General features: G+C 40.6%; 2 protein-coding genes across 4 annotated transcripts in view; one reads left to right on the top strand and one right to left on the bottom strand.

The window, feature by feature from the left end:
• The window catches only part of tub (TUB bipartite transcription factor), a 175,478-nt gene that overhangs the window by 25,347 nt on the left and 125,130 nt on the right, over positions 1 to 25,001 (bottom strand). For all 3 annotated transcript variants that reach the window (XM_017700648.2, XM_017700646.2, XM_017700647.2), the window contains exon 3: positions 9,258 to 9,420. In XM_017700648.2, the coding sequence (XP_017556137.1) occupies positions 9,258 to 9,420 (163 nt within the window). The remainder of the gene's footprint in view (positions 1 to 9,257; positions 9,421 to 25,001) is intronic.
• On the top strand, positions 22,362 to 24,652 carry LOC119265236. Its single transcript, XM_037545294.1, has 2 exons — positions 22,362 to 23,581; positions 23,688 to 24,652. The coding sequence occupies exons 1-2, from the start codon at positions 22,459 to 22,461 to the stop codon at positions 23,708 to 23,710; spliced, it is 1,146 nt and encodes a 381-aa protein (XP_037401191.1). The 5' UTR covers positions 22,362 to 22,458; the 3' UTR covers positions 23,711 to 24,652.

Genomic DNA, 25,001 nt, shown 5'->3' with positions numbered 1-25,001 from the left:
ATTTAAAGGCCTTTGCTGATGAAATGCTCCAAATAAATGAAATTGAGCTTCCTGAGCTTCTAAATACTTAACAGAGAACTAATTACCAATGTAATGAAAGAGTATTCGAATATTCAAATGATTAGAGTCACTGACAGCAGTTACTGAATAATGAGCTTTACAGTTCAGGTTAATGTTAATAAGCTTGCAGTTTCAGGAGTTATAAAACATCTAAATTTTCTGCTCATAGGATTGAATGGTTCCACACTTAGCAGAGGCAAGGTCAAAATTCACACTCCACTGTAGGGGTGGGCAATATGACATAATGTTAACGCTATTGTCATATAATTAATGACAATAATGCCTTTCTGTGCATATTGTGAATATCTTTGGTACTTAAAGAACACAGATTAACAAATATAATTAGGCAGTGCAGTTTGTGAAAATTGGTAGTAGTAATGGTAGTATTAGTAGCAGTAGTAGTAGTAGTAGTAGTGGTATTTTTTCTATGTACAGGCACTACAGGTCCTTTTTGTCTGTTCCAACATGAATATTAAACAAAATATTTGGGGTGTATCGGTACGTGTATTTGTCCCGAACAGTCAGGGTACAACTGTTATGATTCGGTGCATGCAGTCAGTGCATGCAGTCATACACACACACACTATATGCGAACACTGGTGAACATAATCCAGAACCACACCCTTTCTCTGGAGGTCACATTAGATTTAAATGAATAAGCCTATCAAGAGTTCATAACTGCAGCAGTGGCGTGACTCCTGACTCACGATCAGCTGTGAGGCTGTCAAGAGATTCAGTGAAAAGACAGAAGTTTTCTTGTGTTTTCTCTGCTCACAATTACAAAATCACTACTGACTATCACCAGACAAATTACTTAACGTTAGTGACTTTCCCCATAGAGTGCCAAGGACACACTATAGGCAGCAGCAACTACCTTAGCGAAGACTGTAAAACACTAGGCAAAAGAAACTGTAACTTGCACTAAAGTTTATTTAAAATAAATAAAAGAAATCTAGACTTGGATTTGTTGCTTTTATCTGCTGTACCAAACTAAACCGTGATGTCCAGACCACGGTGTGAACCGAACCGTGACTGCTGTGTATCATTACACCAATATTAAATATAGTGATGTCTTGAAGTATCAGGATAAAACATATCTTTGCCATATCACCCACCCCCAATCCTTTGTGTGCTAAAAGTCACACTTGGATACAGTATTAAGCAGTAAAGAATTCTCAGGCATTTGTTCTTGAAAGAAGGTCTAATAGGAAACTCACTGTAGCTTTATGTCTCTTACATAAAGCTGGGGTCTGTTGTGCTGCTTCAAGACCAGATCTGAGACAAAATTCTCAGTTTTTGTTTTCCAACAAAACTCAACACAGTTCAACTGAACTTTGGCACATCTGCTCTAGTAGGAGCCCACACACACTCTCAATGCCTAAGTTGTGTAACCAACTTCAAACTGTCAGTCAAAGCACAAAGGGATCAATGGATTAGTCAAGGAGCAAAAAACAGAGAGAGATAAAGGCTTGAATTTTGGAACAATGTACAAGAGTGAAAGAAAGTTCTACATATACTCATGTTCTGAAAAATAAAATATGTTTAAATGTAAACAGCTTGCATAATTCAGCAGATGGAAATGATACGTACTGTGTAAATGAATAGACCTACATCAATGCCTCGCTCTAGGGTTCAGCCTGTCAGATCCTGCTCTACAAAACTTCAAATACTGAAGATAATGTAGGGGTTCATAGCGTTGGTCATTTACTACACGCTGCAACATTGCTTCAGGATATATAGCTCAAAGACAAAGACCTGTCAGGATAACTAAGATGGACAAGCAATAGCTGGCTTGACCTGAATAGTTAGAGTGTCTCAAACACATACCACATCATCAAATGTTGAGACTCCATGGTCAGCATTAGGGGTCATATAATGTAACACAAGGTAATGTAATGCATAACAGTATAAATCCTTGTTTTCTTGTCAGAAGAGAAGGTGGACATAAAAAATTTTTATAATAATAATGCCAAAGATGTCCCACCAGTATTAAGTGTGTAATATACACTGACCAGGCATAACATTCTGAGCACATCCTTGTTTCTATGCTCACTGTCCATTTTATCAGCTCCACTTACTATATAGGTGCACTTTGTAGTTCTACAGTTACAGACTGTAGTCCATCTGTTTCTCTGATAATTTACCCCCTTTACCCTGTTCTTCAGTGGTCAGGCCCCCCATGGACCCTCACAGAGCAGGTACTATTTGGGTGGTGGATCATTCTCAGCACTGGAGTAATACTGTGCTGTTGGAGTTTTTAAACACCTCAGTATCACTGCTGGGCTGAGAATAGTCCACCAACCAAAAATATCCAGCCATCAGTGTCCTGTGACCACTGATGAAGGAGGAGAGGATGACCAACACAAACTGAGCAGCAGCAGCAGATGAGCTATCATCTCTGACTTTACATCTACAGGGTGGACCAACAAGGTAGGAAGTGTCTAATAGAGTGGACAATGAGTGGACACATAATCCACATAATGTTATGCCTGATTGGTTTATGCATGTGACAGTCATTATTGTGCAACTGAGTAGTTTGTATGGTTTGTGTCATATTCAATCATAAAGGGCAAAAAAAATGCAACAAAATCCTCAATTCTTGATCGTCATTATAAAAAATACTAGTTTAATGTTTTGTGATGCATGCCGTTTTTTTCTGGCAGGCCTACCAGGCTTGAAATGGGTGAATATATCACTCTTTTACAAATGATCATTTAAGTGACAGGCCTTTTAAAGTCATGTCTACTGTAATTGGCAGTTTACTATAATTTCTTTCTAAATAAATTGCGGAAAAGATCTTTCAGGTTTTGTAGTTTCCAGATCCAGAAAGCAGACAGTAAAGTAACTCCATTACAATTTGAGAGAGGTAATTAGTAATTTGTTATGGATTATTTTAAGTAATCACCCCAACACTGTCCATAACTAGAAATATCAATTCCAGTTAACACGGAAGTGAAGCTACATGAAAGTGGAAATATAAGGTAGTCAGAAATTTGATTGAGGAGAAAATATTTTCCCAAACAATAGATGTACTCAGATCTAGAGCCGAGGAAATGAGATCAAAACACTAATTCCACTATTGGGTCATCATGCTTTGTACAGGCACTTTTATTTTTGTTTATTGCTGGGTCGATATCCAGCCAGATCACTGACAGAGAACAAAGCAGTGTTCCCGCTAAAGCTCTGAAATCCTGCCATTGGCTTGGCTTAATTTAGACAGGTCAAGAATGAAATGGCACTGTGAAGACAGCTTGTATAACTGTGTGTGGGCCAGGCTGGAAATCAATAGGATAACACCAGCGACGGTCCCCTGCTGTGTGGAGCATCAGAGCTTTGTTTGTTGAAATGTTCATGCTGCATTTCCATTTTCAATCACCAGCCTTCCCAAGCCACCACTCTGGGAGCTAGAATCGATACTGCTGTGTCAACACAAAGACCATTTGGAATAATGTCTCTGTGCCCTTGGTACAAGACATCCCTTCCTACTGATATAAGGAGAGTTTTACAGTCTGTCTTAAACTACCATTAAAATGTTGGGACTCCATGTCATAGTTTGTTTTATCACATGCATTAATATTTTATACAATGTAGGTTTATTATTACAAACGCTAGAAAGTATATTTAGATGCTTTATTCAATATTTCTAGTTTGGAGACAAAAGTAAGAGGCACATTTAATGGTAAATTTCATATTCTGAGGACAAAATGTTTTTTATTCCCCACCATAGTGCATGACAAAAATACAAAGTTAATGACATTGTGTTCCCTTGCAAATGTTCTGCATTACGATTCGATTGCAAAAGCTGTGCTTTGCTTGACATGAACAGCTCACTGAATTTTATGTTGATCTTGGATAGAAATATAAATAAATATATTTCGCTTCTCAAAATTAAACATGATTCTGCTGTTAGTGACTCCAACTGAGACTGAGGTCGAGTTTCCTCGCACAGTAAAAGCTACATTTACAGACACTTTAGAGAACAATAGCTGAATAAACTCAGCTCAGGCCAGCAAAGCTGGGAAAACAGCATTTAACGTTAGTGACGCTAAAACAAAGCTCTAATGCAGGCAGTGGCATTGGGCACCTGGTCCTACGTGCGAGGGAACGCATTGTTGTGTTAGTGCGTAGAATACTTAGAAGTATGAGGTGTTAAAGAGAGACTCTGAGACGAAAACAGACATGAGGCTTGAACCAGCAACCTACTGCATGAGGGAGTGGAGTTCTACCACTGGGACACTTTAGGAAAGGAGGTGGAAAACTGCTGTGCTAGGTGGTGGGAAAAAAAACAGTGGGAATGGCAAACAAAGGAGGCACATACGATTAGTGTGCTCAAACAAAAGAACTTCTTTAAAAAGGGAAAACCTAAAAAAGAACCACCCTCAAGCTCGAGAGGGCATAAGGGTGCGCCTAGCAGCTCTCCTGGCACGACACCTAGGCCCCCTAGTGGCGGCTAGCGTTGTGGCCTGACACCTTGCAAGTTTAAAGTTTCAAGTTTATTTGTCATTTGCACAACATGTGAGGACATTTATGTATTGAAATGCTTGTGGTGAGGCTCAGATAATCACTTTTCAGAAAGTAAATAAGTATGTTTAATATATACATTTTTATATATATATATATATATATATATATATATATATATATATATATATATATATATTAATTATACACAAAGTATAGTGAAATATACACAAAATATAGACACAAGACATAGAGACAATATTAGTGTTAAGGTGTTGTTGTCCATGATATGAGAGATGATATGATACAATAATAATGTTGACAAGTGACTGACTGAAAATAGTAGTTGGGGACGGACCCACGGCTTCACAGCTTATTCAGAAGCCTGGCAGCCTGTGGGTAGAAATTGTTCATTTACCAGGTTGTTCTAGCCTGGATGCTGTGGAATCTCCTGCCTGATGGCAGGATGGTGAACAGGCCATGTGCTGGGTGGCTGCTGTCTGACCGGATCTTTTTGATCTTCCTGAGGCAGCGGGACTGGTAGACGTCCTGTTATGCTGGTAGTTTGTTGCCTATGATGGCTTCTGCTGTCCTCACCACTCCTCTAAAGGGCCTTGTGATCACAGGCAGTGCATCTGAGGATGCAGACCAAACTTCCTAAGCCTACGCAGGAAGAAGAGACACTGACGGGCAGATCTCACAATAGCGTTGGTGTGATGGGACCAGGTGAGGTCATCAGTGAGTTGTATGCTGAGAAACTTCACACTGCTGACTCTTTCCACTTTGGCTCCATTGATGGATAAGGGAGAGTGACCACCCCTCTGCAGCTTCCTGTATTCCACAATCATCTCTGATTTTGCTGATGTTGAGACTGAAATTGTTGTCATGGCACCACTCTGACAGACCACTGACCTCGTCTCTGTAGGCTGTTTCTTCTCCATCAGTGATGAGGCCAAGGACGGTGGTGTCTTCAGCAAACTTGAAGATGATGTTAGACGTGTGTTTGGCTACATAGTCATGTGTATACAAGGAGTACAGGAGGGGGCTGAGCACACATCCCTGGAGGGGCCCTGTGCTCAGAGTCAGTGTAGAAGAGAAGCTGTTCCCAACTTTCACCACCTGATGTCTGCTCATCAGGAAGTCCAGTATCCAGTTGCACAGATGAGAGTTTAAACCCAAGTCTATGACCTTAGGAATGAGTTTGGCAGGGATGATTGTGTTAAATGCTGCGCTGTAATCTATGAACAGCATTCATGCACATGTGTTCTTTCTGTCCAGGTGTGTGAGAGCAGTGTGTATTGTTAGTGCAATGGCATAGTCTGTGGATCTGTTGTAGTGGTATGCAAATTGGTGAGGGTCTATGGTGGCTGGAAGTGTTGAGCAGATGTGAGCTTTAACCAGCCGCTCAAAGTACTTCATAACTGTAGATGTCAGTGCAACAGGGCGGTAGTCATTCAGGCAGGTTACAGACAATTTCCTGTGGACTGGAACAATTGTGGTTTCCTTAAAGCACTTGGGAATCACTGATAGTCTTAAGGAGAGGTTAAAGATGTCAGTGAAAACCTCAGCCAGCTGGTTGGCACATGCTTTAAGTACCGTACTTAGACAGGGTGCTTTGCGTGGGATAACTGCCCTGAAGTATCTCACCACCTCAGACAGGGGGATGGCTAGAGCACAGCTCTCCTCATCCACTGGGAGTTTCACAGCAGGTGAGGTGTTAGTTGCCTCAAAACGAGCAAAATGAGCATTGAGTTCACCTGCAAGTGAGGAGGAAGACCCCCTATCACAGACTTCTTTGTAGTCAGTGATGGTGCGCAGACCACTCCACATACATCTGAGATCAGAGCCAAGATTCCACTCTGTCCCTGTAGCTCCTTTTGGCCAGCTTGATGGTGCTTTGAAGGACTCTTAGTTTGGCTAGAACCTCAGCACTGATCCAGGGTTTCTGGTTGGGAAATTATCTGACATTGGTTTTCGGTATAATGTCTTCAGCGCATTTACTGATGTAGCTTGTAATGGAGTCAGTGTATTCATTGATGTCTGTGCCAGCCGCATCACGGAACGTCATCCAGTCTGTGGATTCAAAGCAGTCTTGAAGTATGAAAATGTTCTCCTCCTCACTCCTCACTCCATTGATAGACTGTTTAAGTCTTTGTTTGTATGCAGGCAGGAGAAAAATAGAGGTGTGATCAGCTTGAAGGCAGGGTGGGGGAGGGGTTTATATAATCTCTGCTATGGACAACAACACCTTAACACTAAGCCACTTTAAATAACAATAACAGTCACTCAAGTCATTTTAAATGTATATTGTCTCTATTTCTTGTGTATATTGTGTCTATATTTTGTGTATATTTTATATATATATATATATATATATATATATATATTTTTTTTTTTTTTTTTTTTTTTTACTTACTTATTTACTTTCTAAAAAGTGATTATCTGAGCCTCACCACAAGCATTGCAATGCATAAATGTCCTGACATGCTGTGCAAATGAAAACAAATAAACTTTAAACTTTAAACTTGCAAGGTGTCAGGCCACAATGCCAGCCGCCACTAGGGGGCCTAGGCGTTGTGCCAGGAGAGCTGCTAGGCGCACATTAATGCCCTCTCGAGCTTAAGGGTGGTTCTTTTTTAGGTTTTCCCTTTTTGAAGAAGTTCCTTTGTTTGAGCGTATGCATGTGCCTCCTTTGTTTGCCATTCCCACCGTTTCTTTCCTAGCATAGCAGTTTTCCACCTCCTTGTAACAGTGGTTACAAGGTAGTGTAACGTGCTGGTACTATCTGGGCAGAACCTTCTTCAAGTTTGGGTCAGTCAGGGTGAACGTTCTCAAGTCCATTAATAGTCGTGTACAAAACCTCCAAAGCACATGACTTATCTGCCTGAGCTGAAGGCCCTGGGCAAAAAAAGGGTAGAATTTTGACTGTTATGAGTTCAATGTCTGGAGAGCATCTGTTCCCCATCGAGAGTTCACCATAACAAATACCCCGCCACCTCTGCCCTTACCAGAGTCCAGAGTCCTGTTCTGGCGGTAGGTGGTGAAGCCGGCCGGTGTGATGCTGTTGTTTGGTGTTGCTGCGGAGAGCCACGTCTCTGTGAGCGCTAAAATGCAGCAGTTCTCGATGTTGCGCTGAAACCTGACCCGCACGTTAAGCTCGTCTACATCAAATTCAAAATTAATATTTGCAAAAAACAATAAAGTTTATCTGTTTGAACCATAAATATCTTGTCTTTGTAGTGTATTAAATTGAATACAGATTGAAAAGGATTTGCAAATCATCGTATTCTGTTTTTATTTATGTTTTACACAACGTCCCAACTTCATTGGAATTGGGGTTGTACTTTGTTCTCCAGCAACTGAACATTTGCGAGCAGAATATTGAAGCTCCTTCTCCTTGTCCTGCACAGTATCCCAGCGCATCTGTCCCTCTTGTGCTTCCTCCTGCTCCACCGGAGCGTGTTTGTTGGTAAAGAAAGAGAAGTCGCGACGGGGCAGCCACACGCGTCAGAGTGTGAGTTTGCATTACAGTCCGTCGTGAGCGATGATTGGATATTCAAAAGAGTTTGTGGATCATACTGAATGATCCCAAAATCAGTTTGTGCAAAAACACAAAGAAACAGCACAATAAAACACAAAAAACTGTAGTTTACCCGGAGCTCTCACCAGCGCGGCCATTATACGGTGCACCGGAACCGTAGTACAGTAGTATTACTGTAGATCGTTGGCTTGGTGCTAACGTAACATTATAGTTATGTTAGTTAAGTTAGAGAGATACATTTAATACATAATAAAAGATGGAATTGCACAGTTTAAAAGCAGAATAACTGAAGTCTCTCTGTTTTCTGTGTTTTACTGAAGGCGTTTGTAGGTCAGTATCTGCAGATCCAAGATCATAAACAGACATTCTGTGATGTAACTGGTGTTACGGTCATTTAGAGCTTTAAAAACTATTAGCAGAGCTTTCAACTCTATCCTGAACGATCCAGACAGCCAGTGCAGCTCTTTTAAAGTGGGGCTGATCTGATCTCTCTGTGTTGTAGAGGATGTACTGTCTTCTTAGGGGGTCCAGTAAGTGGTCATTACAGTGATCAACTCTGCTGTACCAAATGCATCAATATTAACATCGCCTTTCGAGATTTTGATAGTGTGATGTTTGATAGTGATAGCTAGCTAGTTTAGTAGCAGATTTATTTCCTTTGCTCAACCAAAAAAAAAGCTTTTACATCAAAGGTATGCTACATATCTCTGAACCGGTTTGCCAAGTGTCCAGTTTTAAATAATCATATAGCAACACATTAAATGTAACAATAAATGTAGCATATCCTTAACACTAATAATTTGGATAAACCACTTAATGTAGATCAAGGTATCCTACCAAAGTTGGAATAATAATTCCAATAAAATAAAATAATTCTCAAGATTATACCAGTGCAGTACTACCAGTACTGTAAACCTTAAGCTCTTTTATTGTTGTGACGGAATGCTGATGTGTCCTATCGGGAATCCTTGATTCCAGCCTTTTGAATGGTAGCATACATTGGCTGACAGGAGCTGTGGTGTAGTAAGGATAGACTACTCCTAAAGGTCCCAGGTCAGGGCCTGCAGATGTTTAATTGATCAATCAGCAGGCGTGTTGGAGCTCTCCAGGATAGGAGATCACCAAACCAGGACATGGGCACCGCTCCAGTAATGGGGCACTGGCAGCTAAGTGTAGGTCAGGAAGATGTTCATACCATGATAGATGGTGCTGCTGTTGCTGCTTAGGTAGGACTCTACAAGCGGAGCCTGCTCCTCAGACTGCCTGGTCCTCCTGGTCCGTGAGCGCCCCTCCAGATTTGACTGCACCATCAGTGGCTCCTGCCGTTTCTTCTTCTGCTTCTGCTCCAGGAGAGCTCGCTGCAACACACACACACACACACACACACACACACACACACACACACACACACACAATTACATAAGCTTAAATTTATGTACAAAACATAGCATCTTAAAATGCCATCTGGGCTTCCAAGCTTTCTTATAATACTCTATAGTGTAAATATTCTTTAGCTCTCTATTTATAATAGAGGTTTATATTGTAACTCCTCACCATCCCATGTATGATATAAACCTGTATCTCACTGCAAAACTCCATGTGAAATTCGGGCAAAATAACCTTACAGTGTAAATATCTTAGCTTTTTATTCAGAATTATTTTTATTGTCATTCTTTGTGAAGGATATATATATTTATATTTATATATAGTTTATATATTTTAATCTTATTTTTTATGTTTAGTATTATATATATTGTCTACACAGTAACAATTAACAAACTGTAAAAATCTTGTTAAGTACTTTAGGTTAACTATTTGCTGGTTAATTTTCTTCTTGTTACTTTTCCTTGAGTGCCCTGCTCACCCTTTGCTACTGAGAAATTCCCAACTGTGGGACTAATAAAGGATTATTTTGTCTTATCTTGACTTATTGCACCTATAAAACAGCACCAATTTTAAACCAGCTGAATGTTTCCTTAAAAGCCTCATTATTTTCAGCCAATGCAATAAACAGACGAGGATTTGTATGAAAGGAGACTAAAAGTGACCTCTGAGTGGACCATGGGAATGTCTCAGTCAATCTTGCTAATAGGCATCAAGCAAAGAAAAGACTTTAGGAGGGAGTAAGGGGTGTGCTGAGCAGCACCATTATGGGGGAAATGATGTAAAGTGATTATTTTCCTACAACACTGGCAGCTTGGATTATATTACTGCTTTGACAAATGCATCTGTTTTTCTTTCAAGCCCGTCCATACTTCAGCTCTGTTTTCACTCTGTACTCGTTCATCTAGCATACGATCAACAGCTAAATACAATGGATATGCTATTTCTTTACTAAAGGTAAAACCTCAGATACAGATGAAGCTGTCATCTCTGTTCTAGATACCTGGTATGTCCAAAAGTGTGCAGATACACTATATTTCCAAAGTATTCACTCACCCTTCCAAATCATTGAAATCAGGTGTTCCAATTACTTCCATGGCCACGGGTGTATAAAACCAAGCACTTAGGCCTACAGACTGTTTCTACAAACATTAATCAAAGAATGCATCGCTCTCAGGATCTCAGTGAATTCCAGAGTGGAATGGGTTTCAATAGTCGAACAGCTGCATCCAAGCCTTACATCACCGAGCGCAATGCAAAGTGTGGAATGCAGTGGTGTAAAGCGCTGCCACTGGACTCTAGAGCAGTGGAGACGTGTACTTTGGAGTGACCAATCACTCTTCTCCGTCTGGAAATCCGATGAACGAGTCTGGGTTTGGCGGTTGCCAGGAGAATGGTACTTGTATTACTGCATTGTGCCAAGTGTAAAGTTTGGTGGAGGGGGGATTATGGTGTAGGGTTGTTTTTCAGGAGTTGGGCTCGGCCCCTTAGTTCTCTTAATGCTTCAGCACCAAGAGATTTTGGACAATTTCATGCTCTCAACTTTGTGAGAATAGTTTGGGGACGGACCCTTCCTGTTCCAACATGACTGCGCACCAGTGCACAAAGCAAGGTCCATAATGACATGGATGAGCGAGTTTGGTGTGGAAGAACTTGAGTGGTATGCATAGTCCTGACCTCAACTCAACAGAGCACCTTTGGGATGAATTAGAGCGGAGACTGTGAGCCAGACCTTCTCGTCCAACATCAATGTCTGACCTCACAAATGCGCTTCTGGAAGAACGGTCAAAAATTCCCATAAACACTCCTAACCCCTGTGGAAAGCCTTCCCAGAAGAATTGATGCTGTTACAGATGCAAAGGGTGGGCCAATGTCATATTAAACCCTATGGATTAAGAATGGGATGTCACTCAAGTTCATATGCGTTTGAAGGCGGACAAGCGAATACGTTTGGAAATATAGTGTACCTCCTTATCTAACTTTGTCCAAAATCAAGAGTTTTAAGAGTGCTTTTGTCCCATTTTTGTGTAGTTACAGTTTCTACTCTATTTAGAAGGCTTCAAACCAGGGGTGCACCCCTGCTTTAAATCCTTGAGTTGAGTGAGTTGAGTTTAAATCCTTGAGTTGAGTGTATCTATACAAATACACTCAACACTTTAACCTGTTAACTGTCATCCCATTTTTGCCTGAAATGGCACACCCAAGTAAAAGGAGCCCTGTTTCCACGTACTTTGGCCTACAGTCATGGTCTTGGTCTCACCTGAAAGGAAACACACCTCACGTTTTTGAGGCTTTGAGAATAAGGAACCACAGATTTGCTAGCGTTTGCTCATTTACTGCTTATGTTGCAAATGAGATCCCACGACTGCTGTGAATATCAAATCATAAAATGGTGTGCAGGAGAGGTGTGGTCAAGCATCACATGCAGGACAGAGAGCCAGTCATGCGCAATCAGCAGGCTGAGTAGCTAATGATTCACCTGTACCTTGTTTCTGCCTGCCTGCTTACTGCTTATGTCTTTTCTCAGTAGGTGGTAGAGCCCAGAGAGGGAGACCAGTGGAGACTCAAGCAAGAAAATAAATAAATAAATAAATAATCCTGAAAAGTCTCTACGTATATGCTCTTTAATTTTGTACGCTGGCAGGAAATCTGTTTTTTTTTTTTTGGTGTGTGTGTGTGTGTGTGTGTGTGTGTGTGTGTGTGTGTGTGTGTGTGTGTGTTTTAAGAATAAAAGAAAAAGTCTGCTCCACACCCTGCTTCTGGTGTCCTCACTCCTCCCAGCCTCCCAAAATCTGCACAAATGGTTTACAGGAATTGATCACTGAGATTTCAAGCTTTCTAACCATATATTGCATCACTGTATTGATGGACAATTTGATGAAGTTAAAAAAAAAAATGGAAGTGAACGCTTCGACGCAAGTGTTTTGGTACTGGTAGTAATCTTGATGAGGCTGACACACAGTACAGGTATACATGACACAAACTATACTGTTGCAGAAACCTGAGCTTTTAAGTTAAAAAAGAAGTAACTACCACATTGTTTAATTCATTCATTTTCACATCATTGACTATTATAATCATCATAAGCTGATATATACTAAAAAAACCTTCAAAAAATGTTCTTGCTCTAAAAAAACTACTGATTAGCACTCATGGTTAGAATATCTTGCCTATAAAATGCATTCAAAGCTATGTTTATAGATATGAATGTGTTGTTTGAAAACAACATCTCAGGGAAAAATAACAGCTATTAAACAGAAATCAACTAGCTGGCTAGGAATTCTGCGTGACTCAGCCCCAAACTCCCTCATTACTCATGAGTTGTTCTTCTCACAAAAATAGTACACCTGAATTATTAATCATACGGTGCAAACAACTTGCCTGGATTGAAAGTCAGCTCAACTTGAAATGATAAGGCAACTGTTTACCCCATTTTACCCTGTTCTTCAGTGGTCAGGACCCCCATGGACCCTCACAGTGCAGGTACCATTTAGGTGGTGGATCATTCTCAGCACTGCAGTGACGCTGATGTGATGGTGGTATGTTATTGTGTGTTGTGCTGGTATGAGTGGATCAGACTTCAGTGCTGCTGGAGTTTTAAACACTGTGTCCACTCACTGTCCACACTCCTACCTTGTTAGCCCACCTTGTAGATGTAAAGTCAGAGAAAATAGCTCATCTGCTGCTACACAGTTTGTGTTGGTCATCCTCTAGTCCATCAGTGGTCACAGGACGCTGCCCACAGGATGCTGTTGGCTGGATATTTTTGGTTGGTGGACTATTCTCAGTCCAGCAGGTGACCCTGAGCTATTTGAAAACACCAACAGTACTGCTGTACCTGATCCACTCAGACCAGCACAACACACACTAATATACCACCATCACACCAGTGTCACTTCAGTGCTGAGAATGAAATATTACCTGCTCTGTGGGGGTAAAAGGGGGCTAACAAAGCATGCAGGTAGAATTATATGGTAAGAGAAAAGAAAACGATATGGATTTTGGTTATTGTGTTTCTGCTTCCTCGTGCACAGCACATAAGCTCCAATTTTATCCATGAGCACTGTAATAATTGCAAGCTTTAATTAACCTCACAGTGGCTACATAGGAATTACTTCAGGGAACAGAACAGAAATCCATTGTAAAGTACGTTGCTAAGAAATACTGTACAAGGACCCTCATTAAATTTCCCTTTGACAGTGTAATTTGCGCAGCCTCCACTGCAGGTACCCTCAAAACATCTACTTGTCTCTAACTTGTGCGTGTGCTTCATCAAAGTCTATATCCCAGTCCCTGTGCTCATCCAAGTAATTTCAAGTCATTCGTTATCCCACTTTCTGCTAATTACTTTTGCTCCCTGACAAAGAATTCCAGTTCTGCAGCTATACTAGCTTGAAGTGAAACATAAAAAGGTCTCTAATTTCGTGTGTAAAACTCTCTGGGGCGAGTTAAAGTGTGAGTGGGCCAACAAGCACAACAACATGACTTTGAAACGGGCTGCCTTTGAACATGTGCATCAGTAAGGCTGAGGCAAAATCATCTTTTGCACTGGAAGATGCTGCAGCCTTTGCTTCCTTTATAAAACATTCAGAGCCCCAGAAGTCAAAGCACACCACCACAGGATCTCTCCATTTTGGGTTGCTCCTACTCACCCTGCTTTGCCTTTGCAGTGCCACACATTATGTAAGCTTCCAGAACACATAAGTCTATAAAATATTGAGGGAGTCCCTGGCAGCGCTGGAGAGTGAACAATGTGCATATTCTGCTAGGGTAAATGCTAAAGCAGTCAAGCATAAAGGCTTCATCCAAACTGCCCTCTAACTAAACCCTGCCAGACTGTGCACAGGGGAAATCCTCCTACTCTTACACCAGGACTGCAGCTAGCCATGCAGCAGCCTGAGGAATTATACATGATGTGACAAACAAGACTCCTCATGTGCGTTTCAACAGGCACCTGCATGTGCTACTCAAGCAAATACCAGACCTTCTATGGGCTTGCTATGTTGTGTTGGCATAAAAGCCAAGCCATATAAGAATAAATAGAATTGATTAAACCAAAGTGAGTTTCTCTGTCCTAAGTGCCACTAACTGAACACCTTCTCCAACTGAGAACTAATTGTGAAGTACTAACACAGCACACTATTAGCTGGGAAAGTGCACTTGTGCTTTGAAATACAAAGGTGAAAGACTCTTAAGGATGGAATGAGGGTGGTCGAAGGTGATGCAGCCCAACCACTGCCTTGAGAGTCATTACACAAGGCAGATGGGCAATTAACATGGTAATATGGCTTTATGTTCTGCTGAGGTTCATCAGAGGGAGTCAAGGGCTGTGGGCTGTGGGCTGTATTGACTGCTTTGGCCTGAAATATGGAGCAGCATGTGCTCGTCTCTCCCACCGCCCACTGCATCCGTGAGTGTTTGCAGCCTTGTTTCGGCTAGATCTGAGTGCAGTAGACTGTTTTGAGCCGATGTCCTCCAGACTCCCCCACAGCAGCTGATGTCCTCCAGACTCCCCCACAGAAAGCTCTGGGTTCTCCTGTTCTCCACTACCTGAAGTTTGACTAATCTTTTGGAGATACAGAATCTCAGCTGACAACAATAAACAATAATTTTATCAAAAGACTGACAATGTAGCTGGCTTGTTTACGCAGCCAAACTGGTGCTCCAAAACAGGTTCAAGGCCCAAGTACCTTACTAAAGGAGACATACACCAATCAGGACCCTCACAGAGTGTTTAAAAACTCCAGCAGCAGTGCTGTGTCTGATCCACTGAGACCAGTGCAATACACTAATACACCACCACCACATCAGTGGAGCGCTGAGAATGACCCACCACCCAAATTGTACCTGCTCTGTGAGGGTCTGTGGGGGTCCTGACTACTGTAGAGCAGGGTAAAAGGGGGCTAACAAAGTATCAGAGATATAGATGGACTACAGTCTGTAATTTTAGAACTACAAAGTTCACCTATATAGTAAGTGGAGCTGATAAAACAGTACAGGGTGACCATACATGTTCACCACTTTAAGTTTGTTTAGGCTAAAAGACCAAATACACAAATATACCAAATTGTGGTACACAAGCATATTATTAAACATCAAAGGTAAATGCAGAAACCCTTGGATTCTATTTTAATGGTAAGTAGCTTTTCTTTTTGTGTTTGCCCAGCTAAGGTAATGCTAATTTAGTCGAGTAACTGGGATTTGCCTTTTATTTTAGCATCAAGCCAGCATGGTGACTATTTGCTGTTTGTAGTATCTCTCTTGATTAAATGCTCATAACAGACATTTAAGCAACATATCCTTTACTTTGGATGTTCTTGTTCCAATGCTGACTCAGTGAAGATTTAAACTCGGCCTACACTTGAACAAACACACCCACTTAGTCAGCCTTCATACTTTCACTGTCACCTCACACAGAATGAAAAAGCACATCCTGACATCTGGTAGAATCACATGCTTTTCGTAAAAGGGAATTATGCCAAAAAGGCAGAGACTTTAGTTTAGCAGACAGTAGATGATAACTCATATGTATCTGAACTGGTTTAGTTAAATGCAGTTTTGTTTACTAGGGTCTCCTTTAAGTTACCTATGAGTCATGGGTATAAAACTGCATTAGAGAAAATAAAGGAGGCAAACAAAGACAATAGAGGGTCTATTCACACCTAAACTACAGGCTGCAGAGGAACTGAATGACCTGTACTTTGTGTAGTCGCTACACTGATCTTCTGTTTGTGGGGCTGTGGTGTTATCCAATATGCTGTCCACTTCTGTGGTTTACCACCACCAGTGACACAACGCACATGATGAACATATTGCGCACCCCCTAAAAATAGCCTCTCCAAATCACCACCATCTGTACAATGACACTTCTCTCTGCAGAAGTATGTACATCTGAAGCACTGTAGAAAAAAATGATCTTTTCTGTTCTCCACCAAAGCGTAAAAAAGGCTACTTACAGCTATTTATGATGCCAGCATATGTGATCCTGCCAGCTCCAACTGCTAAAATAATTCATTCATACAGTTTGTCTAGTCCAGTGGTTTTCAACCTGTGGGCCGCGGCCCCTCAGTGGGCCACAGACGTACTGCAAGGGGGCTGTAGGCTAAGTTTTTTTTTTTTTCAGGAGTTTTTGCTAAGTATTTTTTCTCCAATAAATAGATAGTTCAGCATATTTAGTTTGTTTATTTGCAAAACAAAACGTGTTTAGTTTGAGTTCGTTGATAGGTTTGGGGTAGTACAGTCACATGACACGCAGCGCTAGCTAGTGGATTAACTAGCTAGTTAGTTAGCTACTTCAGTCTGAGTGAAGCTGTTGTCTTGTGTACACATCATGGATAAATGGTTAAAAACAGAGTCTTTGACAACAAAAGACCCTGAGGTTGGACCATCTACAAGTGAAGTAGCCACTGTATCTCTTACTGAGAGAACCGAGAAAAGCAAGCATAAATCGAAAAGAAGAAACTACTGCAGTGAGTACCTGGCACCAAGCTTCACGTGCACAGGAACAGAAAACGAGCTGCTACCACTCTGCGTTGTGTGTTCGGAGGTCTTGGCAAATGAAGCGTTGAAGCCAACCAAGTTACGTTGGCATTTTGAGACTAAACACAGCGAGTATCCATCTAAACCTGTGGAATTTTTTGAGAACAAACTTAAAGAATATCAAAGCAGGAAAAAGACCCTTGAATTGGCTTGCTCTGGAACCGATAATGCTAAAGCTGTTGAGGCTTCCTACCGTGTTGCGCAGCTAATAGCAAAGGCTGGAAAGCCACATACGATTGGGGAGAGTTTGATTTTACCTGCTGCGAAAGAGATGGTTAGCGTGATGTTGGGAAAAAAACACTGCAAGCAACTGAATCTCATATCACTTTCTGATAACACAGTTGAAGGGTGAATAAATGAAATGGCACATGATGTAACCCAGCAGCTTATAAAGAGAGTGCGAGAGAGTTGCTTTTATGCAATACAACTGGATGAATCTACTGACATTGCAAATCTTTCCAACCTTCTTGCTTTTGTGAGGTATGAGCATAACCATGAAATATTTGAAGACTATTTTGTAAGCCTCTACCCACCAAGACAACTGCTGAAGCTATTTTTGATATTTTGAATGCATATATTGTGTCGAACGGAATCGAGTGGTCCAAATGTGTTAGCACTGATGGAGCAAGGGCAATGATGGGACAACGCAATTTTTACCCACTTGAATGGACTCAACCTTAGCCTTCAGGGCAAATTAGTGACAGTGTTTCATGTCCAAAACAAAATGGAAGCTACAATAAAGAAGCTAGACATCTGGACCAAGTATGTGGAACAGTCAAACTGCGAGTCATTTGACGATCTGTCAGATTTTCTGACAAAAGAAAATGCCTCTCTGCCAAATGCGGTTTCAAGACCGATTCAAAGACTAGCTACGCGATTACTTTCCAGCTCTAGACGTTCATTTCAGCCGGATAGAAAATCCCTTTGTCGACATATGCCAAGGAGCCATCGCAAGTCTGGGTGCGTCTGAGCAGGACCGCCTTATTTATCTCTATTGTGACAGTGCTTTAAAATTAATTTTTTTCACAAAAGTCCTTGGTAAATTTTTGGCTTCATGTTAGGTCAGAGTACACAGCAAAAGCAGGAGTGTTAAAAAATTGGTGTTGGTGTTAAATGACTAGTGTTGGTGTTGTTTTAACTCTGGGCATACACAATATTACACTGTCCGTTGTTAGTTTAATTCAGAGTTGGTGAAAAATTTAGGTGTTAAGACCAATTAACTATCTACAGTGTAGAACGGAGCCACGCCCCCAAGCCTCGTTTTCATTTTCTTCAAACTGCATCGGCGCCGTTTTGCGAGGAGGAGAGTTCTCTCTGAAATAAGACTTGGGAGGAAGAAAATTCTCTCTATATATCAAAGGTAAGAGTCTTAAATGCAGGTTTTGCAGTAGAAACACTCTTAAATGACTACAAACAGCGGTTGGTGTGCAGTAGTTCTGTTTGTGTTAAGTATTAAGCGAATTGTTCCTGCTCGCCAGAGAGCCACTTTAAAACTAGCTAACTAGCTAGTTTGCTATCTCTCCCGCCTGTTGTCGAGAGACAGTCACTGTGGGTATGAGAATAGTTCAGTTGGAGCGACGCACACCCAACAACACACACATCCTACAGAGTTACACCAGTGCTGTGTACACTAAAATACATAGATTTATCATCAAGTCCACCTGAAACTGACGTTAGCGGTTTGGATAAATCCCAAATGCTAGGTTTCCGTCGTAGTGTACTGTGTTATGTAGCCTAGATCATGTACTGAGGGTTTCTACAACCAACTGAACTGGACATGTTTTATATGAAGTATTTTGTGTGTTTACAGACTTAAAAATGCACTGTCGTGTTTAGGGTATAAGAAGCGTGGGGGCGGCGGACGGACGAGAGAGCGCGGGGTCTCTGTGTGAGGTGGGGGGGGGGGGGTGGTTGTGTGTGTGAGGGGGGGTTGAGAGCAGTTGTAGACTGAAATACAGCTATATGTACTTTGTTTTCAGTGTGAAGATGCTGGTTCCTGTGGAGTATAAGGAAGTTCGCAAATGGGTTAGGGTGTCAAAGAAAGAAGATGTCTACGATTACTCAGAGTTCATTACAGAAAGTCAGTCATAAGACAGTCTTTTGAGTTGATGCCAAGTGTCACAATTGCGCGTATTTTCTTATTGTGTTTTTAGTTTTATTTTCTCATTATTTGTGTATAACTTGTATAACTGTGTTTTTCAGTTTTAACCAAATTTGGGTTACCAAAGGAAACCCATGTGGATTTGAAGGATTCGTCTGGCATTGATGTTGATTCAGACATCTTTGATGAACTTGTGAAGTCATCTCAAGTGTCTTTTGTGGTCTCCACTGAAGAGAGCTCTGGTAAGTAGCTTAAATATTAAATAAATTAAAGCATTGTGTATTTCGCTACATCATTCTTAAGGTGATGTCCTTATGGTGATGTCAGCTCATCTGCGAGCTGAGGTATCGGAGCCGCAAGCGCGCTAGCTCCACAGCAGTGCTGCAGCAGTTGGAAAAGAGGTGAAGTCTGGCTTCACGTGTCGGAGGAAGCATGTGCTAGTCCTCGCCCTCCTAGTGTAAGGGGGTGGGTGGGGTAATTAGCTTCCTAAATTGGGAAGAAAAGGGGAATTTTTAAAAAATCAGCTCTACAACACATTGAATGGGAGTCTCTGTGCTGCACCACCTCTTCTGTGTTCAAAGATCTCATTTTAAATTAAAAAAAAAAAAATTTAATTGTCTCCAGTGTCATAAGTTTTTCTCTGACTCTTTCAATACAGTTTTGTGCATGTCCTCAGATGAGAGACAATCCTCTTCTGAATCCTCATTCTGCTCAGAAGAATCAGCTTCATCAGGTTCAACTCTAATTCTGGAATCCACAAAGGCACGGCGACGGCAGTTGATCGATGGACCAGTTGATCTCACTACAGCAAGAGATGTGAGTTTGAAGGTCAACATCACATTGTGGTATTCAATAGGGGTGGGTTTTTTTAGACCATTTGTCAGTATGCAATAAAAAGTTATTATTTTTCTGTGACACTCTTATGGGGATATATAAACAATGTGAATCTCAATTTTAAAGCATATGTAATTGTTGATGTTTCAGATAGTCAAAGTAGCGCTTCACTCAAAGCCAGGTGGTGACCAGATATTTCAGGAGTATCACAAAACAAGTGGCCTTTCTGATGGCACTAGAAGAAAGATGGTGAACATACTTGTAGCAGATATGGTGGAAGGCCATGGGTGAGTGAACAACACAGGATTGATTTTAACTGCATTTTATATCGGTCAGCATATTATCCTGCCCACTTTTATTAATGTTATTTCTCTGTTTTTTAATGAAGGAGGATCCCACCTGTAAATGTCCGCATTTCATATGCCCTTGGGATAATACACTTTTCCCTCACTTAAAGGATTTGGATTCAGTAAATGGCTATGTAAGTATATTAGTGAACAAATATGCACATGTAGTTATTGCATGGTTGAGCTCTGATTCCTTTCAGGCTTTAAAAAAGAACTTTGCTTCACAGGAGCACTACTATGATCCTCAAAGTGGGTCCGGTTACCTGGCCTGGAGACTGAAAACAGTTCAGCGCAGCTCAGCAAGCGAGGGGAAGAGCGGAAGTACATCCAGTTACAAAGGTGGCCCGAAGACCCATCGTGAGATGCCTGTTTGTGGAGAGCAGTTATCTGGTGATGAATGCAAAGAGGCAATGTCCCTGATGAACCACTCACCTGACAAAACAGTGGTTAAGGACAAAATGAAAGCAACATTCAAGCACAGACAGAAACTTGTTCATGATCCAGAGAAGACTTCAGTCATCCTAGACCTCTTCCCTCGATTTCTAGATACAACTGGCTTGGTAATAATAATTTGTAAATTCCATCACATAATGTCAAAGTTAAAAAATGGTATTAAAACCTTGTATTTGATTTTCCTTTTGATTTCAGGTTGCCCAGGATTTCACTCTGCTGTTTGGAGAGGAAGTCTCAGGAAGATTCCTTGCGAAGTGGCCAACAATATTCAAGCCAAAGATAATTGCAGACTGCAAAACCATACCCTCTAATTCACATGTGGATGATCTTCTTGCATTAGCATTCCAAGAATCTGATCATGGTAATGTTATTCTTCATGAGTGTTGACATTTTGGGTAAATGGTTGAAATTAAAATGGAAAATGTTTGATGAACCCCACTAGGATGGCACAGTGACCTGGCATGTATCCTGTTGCTACTTCATCTCCTACCCCCAACATCAAAGGGCAAAAAAATGGGAAAGATCAGTGCATCTGAGGCTGAGGACCGCTTGGTGAAGTTCATGAGAGTAAGTGTTTTAGAAGTGATAAAAATTTTAAAAGTAAATGCTGTATACATTTGTGTTCAATAAAAGAAGTAGTGGCTCAGCAAGCTAAGGTGCCGACCATATGATTTGAGGATCAGCAGTTTGAATCATGCTGCTTTGTCTTATTAGCAGCTGTAGCCTAAGAGAAGCACAATTGTTGTTGCTTTCTTTAGGCAGGTAGTTATTGCACCCTCCAAGCATCACAACTAGTGTCCTGCTTGTTACCATAGAGATGTATTGGATGATGCATCAGAGCTGAGCAATTGGTGCTTTCTTCAGTATGTTTAGCTGCTTGGTGGTGATGCATAAGCAACAGACTTATCATACATGCTGAAAAAATAAAACATTATATTGGAGGAAGCCTGTCTTGCTTGTCTTCATTCTTGTTTAGAGAGTGTATGTGATAGTCCCTTATGTGTTGATTGGATAATTGGAATGACCAAATCAGATGAAAATTAAAGTCCTGTCTTTGTGTGTATGTCTTCTTTTCTTTTAGGTAGGAATGAGCATGGTGGCCTTTCTTGAGAAAAGTGGATCAGCACAGCCCTATCTTCTGTGTGTTGGGGAAAAGAAGAACAGCATCCACAACTACTACATCATTCTGGACCAGAGAGCAGTTCCTTGTGAGGCCAAGACCGCTGTTGCAGCTTTTGACGAGCTCTTCAAGGCACACTTTGTGTTTGCTGTGTCCTATGATGAAGCCTTGAACAACTTCTTCACATTCATCCAAACCACAGTGTATGGCATTGATGTGGGTAAGGCTAAGGAGAGTCCAAGGGTCAAAGAAATTCGAGTGAGGCTTCTTCGACGTGACCTGTGAAGCCATTTATTTTGCTGAACAATGTGGACCTGTTTCGTCTGCAAAGTACACCAAAAAAACTGTTCATTGTTATTTCGCCATTTGAAGTTTGAGCATGGTTTATGTCCAGGACGTTCGTTGCGTTTAAAATGTGGAGAACCTGGGTGCTCATCTGGTTTTTGCACTTATTATGGTTTTAAAAAGCACTTGTTACGAGTACATACAGTGCCTGTTTCTGATACAGTTGACCATTTTAGAGGTTCATGACAATATTGTAGCTTGTGGTTCGCAATCAGTAAATGAGGTGCGTCCTGTCACAGTACAGCCTGCTATTGAAAAGAAGCATTTGTTGGATATGTGTAGCTCTGTTGTTGCTCAGGTGCAAGCATCTGGAATTCCTGAAGGCACGGTACAATGTTTGGTTGGTTCAATGGAGGAGCTTGTAAATGACATCCATGCACAAGCAAAGGAAGCTGTGATAAAATGCCTTTCTGTTGATTTACCTAAACAAGCGCTGGATAAAGTTGAGGATTGTTTTGATCAGCTTGAAAATCCATTCTCATTCATGAACACTGAAACTAAGAGACAGAGGTACTTTGAGCAAAAGTGGAATATAGTTGAACCTGTAGAGCCTATTCTTGGTGTCCGTTTTGATGTACGTAAAAACAAAACTGGTACTTACAGCCAGGTTCCAGTCAATGATACATTCACATATGTACCTATATTAGGAACTCTGAAGTCAATGTTTAGTAACAAGGAGCTGTGTCAAAGTTTTCAGCAAGTAAAACTGCAAGAAGAGGGTATCTATAAAGACATCAATGATGGGTCATACTTTAAAAAACATTGTTTGTTTTCAAAGCAAGAACATGCTTTTCAGATCCAGCTGTATTACGATGACTTTGAAACGGCTAATCCATTAGGCTCGAAGAAGGGCATACACAAACTTGGCTGCATATATTTCATTTTAAGAAATTTGCCACCTAAGCTTAATTCTGTGCTGATGAATATTCACCTTGTTACCCTCTTTCACTCAGAAGACTTGAAGAAATATGGGTTTGATCCAATTCTAAAGCCACTTGTTGATGATTTGAGAATTTTGGAGACTGAAGGAGTCCAGGTGCCTTTTTCAACTGCACCACTGAAAGGATCTGTTATTCAGGTTACTGGTGACAATTTGGCATTACATGGAATATTTGGTTTTGTTGAGTCTTTCAGTGCAGCTTATTCCTGCCGGTTTTGTTTAACTGATAAGACAGAATTGCAGTCAGTCTTCTGCGAAGATCATACAGGGTTGGTTTTTCGCACAAAAGAACTTCATTCAGAACATTGTAATACCCTTCTACAAAATCCATCTGTAGCATCAACCTTTGGTGTCAAAAGAACTTGTTTGCTCAATTCATTGCAGTTTTTTCATGTATCTGATAACTATGCTGTAGATATAATGCATGATTTACTAGAAGGAGTTGCACAGTATGAGTTGAAGCTTCTGTTTCAGTACTTGGTAAAAAAAAATTCATAACTCTGAACAATTTGTCTGAAAGGATTCAAAGTTTCAATTATGGATACATAGAGAGAAAAAACAGACCAAGCATGTTGAAAATGGATGATGGTCGCAAAGATCTTGGACTTAATGCTATTCAGACTTGGTGTCTTTTGCGTAACACTCCCTTAATATTTGGAGATGTAATTGACAGAAACGATTGCTACTGGATTTTGATTCTCTATTTGATACAGATTGTGAATCTTGTATTTTCACCAGTTGTAAGTGATGGTATGACTTGCTACTTGAAGCATTTAATAGCTGACCATCATAAATTGTTTAAGTCTCTGTATCCAGAACAAAACCTGATTCCAAAGCATCATCTAATGATTCACTATCCAAGATGTATTAGGAGAATTGGACCACTCATTCATATGTGGTGCATGAGATTTGAAGGGAAACACAACTTTTTCAAAAAATCTGTTAAAAACTTCAAAAACATCACAAAATCACTTGTTAAGAAACATCAGAGTCAGCTGGCATTTCACTGGGAAAATTTTAGTTTTAGAAGATTTCAGTTTGGTCCAATTAAAAGTGTTGTGCTTGACTATTTAGAGGGCAGTGAAATTTTAAGTGATGTATTAAATGTGTCTGGTTACATCTCTACTACTTGCTGGGTGAAAAATTATGGAACAGAGTATCAGATTGGCATGTTTGTTTGCAGTGATGTCAAAAATGAAATGCCTGTTTTCAGAAAGATTATCAATATAATTGTTAAAGATGAGCAAGCGTTCCTTCTAACAACAAATGTCATTACAGTGCGTTTTGATGACCACATGAATGCCTTCTGTATTGAAGAGACAACAGATTTGTTTACAGTGATTTGTATTGATGATTTGAAGTACTACAGACCTTATGATGGCCAATTTTCTTACAGCATGGATGACCATATGTATATTGTACCTTACTGCAACTTTATGTGAAACGCCATCAGTTCAGCACATCAGTGCAGTTCATGTTTGAAGATGATGAAATAAGTTAACATTTTAAATAAAAGGTTCTTAATATACTTAGTTTTTGGGTTTTTTGTGTACAATCCAGAAATACTAGTTTAAAATCTACTCTAGTGTGGTTTTCTTTCTGTTAACTCCTGAAAGTGTTGAAATATATGATTTAAAGTTTTACTCTGGTGGAGTTATTTTTGCGTTTACACTCAAATGTGTTAAAATAGTAGAGTTAAAATTTAACACTACCAGAGCTATTTTTGTAACACCTACCCCAGTGTAGAGTAAATTCAACTACAGGCAGTGTTGATTTTTGACTATAGAGAGAGTTAAATTTACTCTGATTTAGTGTCAAAAAGGTAACACTAGTGTAAATGTTGTTTTAACACTGACGAGTGTGGACACATATACACA

The sequence above is a fragment of the Pygocentrus nattereri genome, chromosome 15 (genome assembly GCF_015220715.1).
Source record: "Pygocentrus nattereri isolate fPygNat1 chromosome 15, fPygNat1.pri, whole genome shotgun sequence".
Taxonomy (NCBI): Eukaryota; Metazoa; Chordata; class Actinopteri; order Characiformes; family Serrasalmidae; genus Pygocentrus; species Pygocentrus nattereri.
This window is presented reverse-complemented; position numbering and strand designations above follow the sequence as displayed.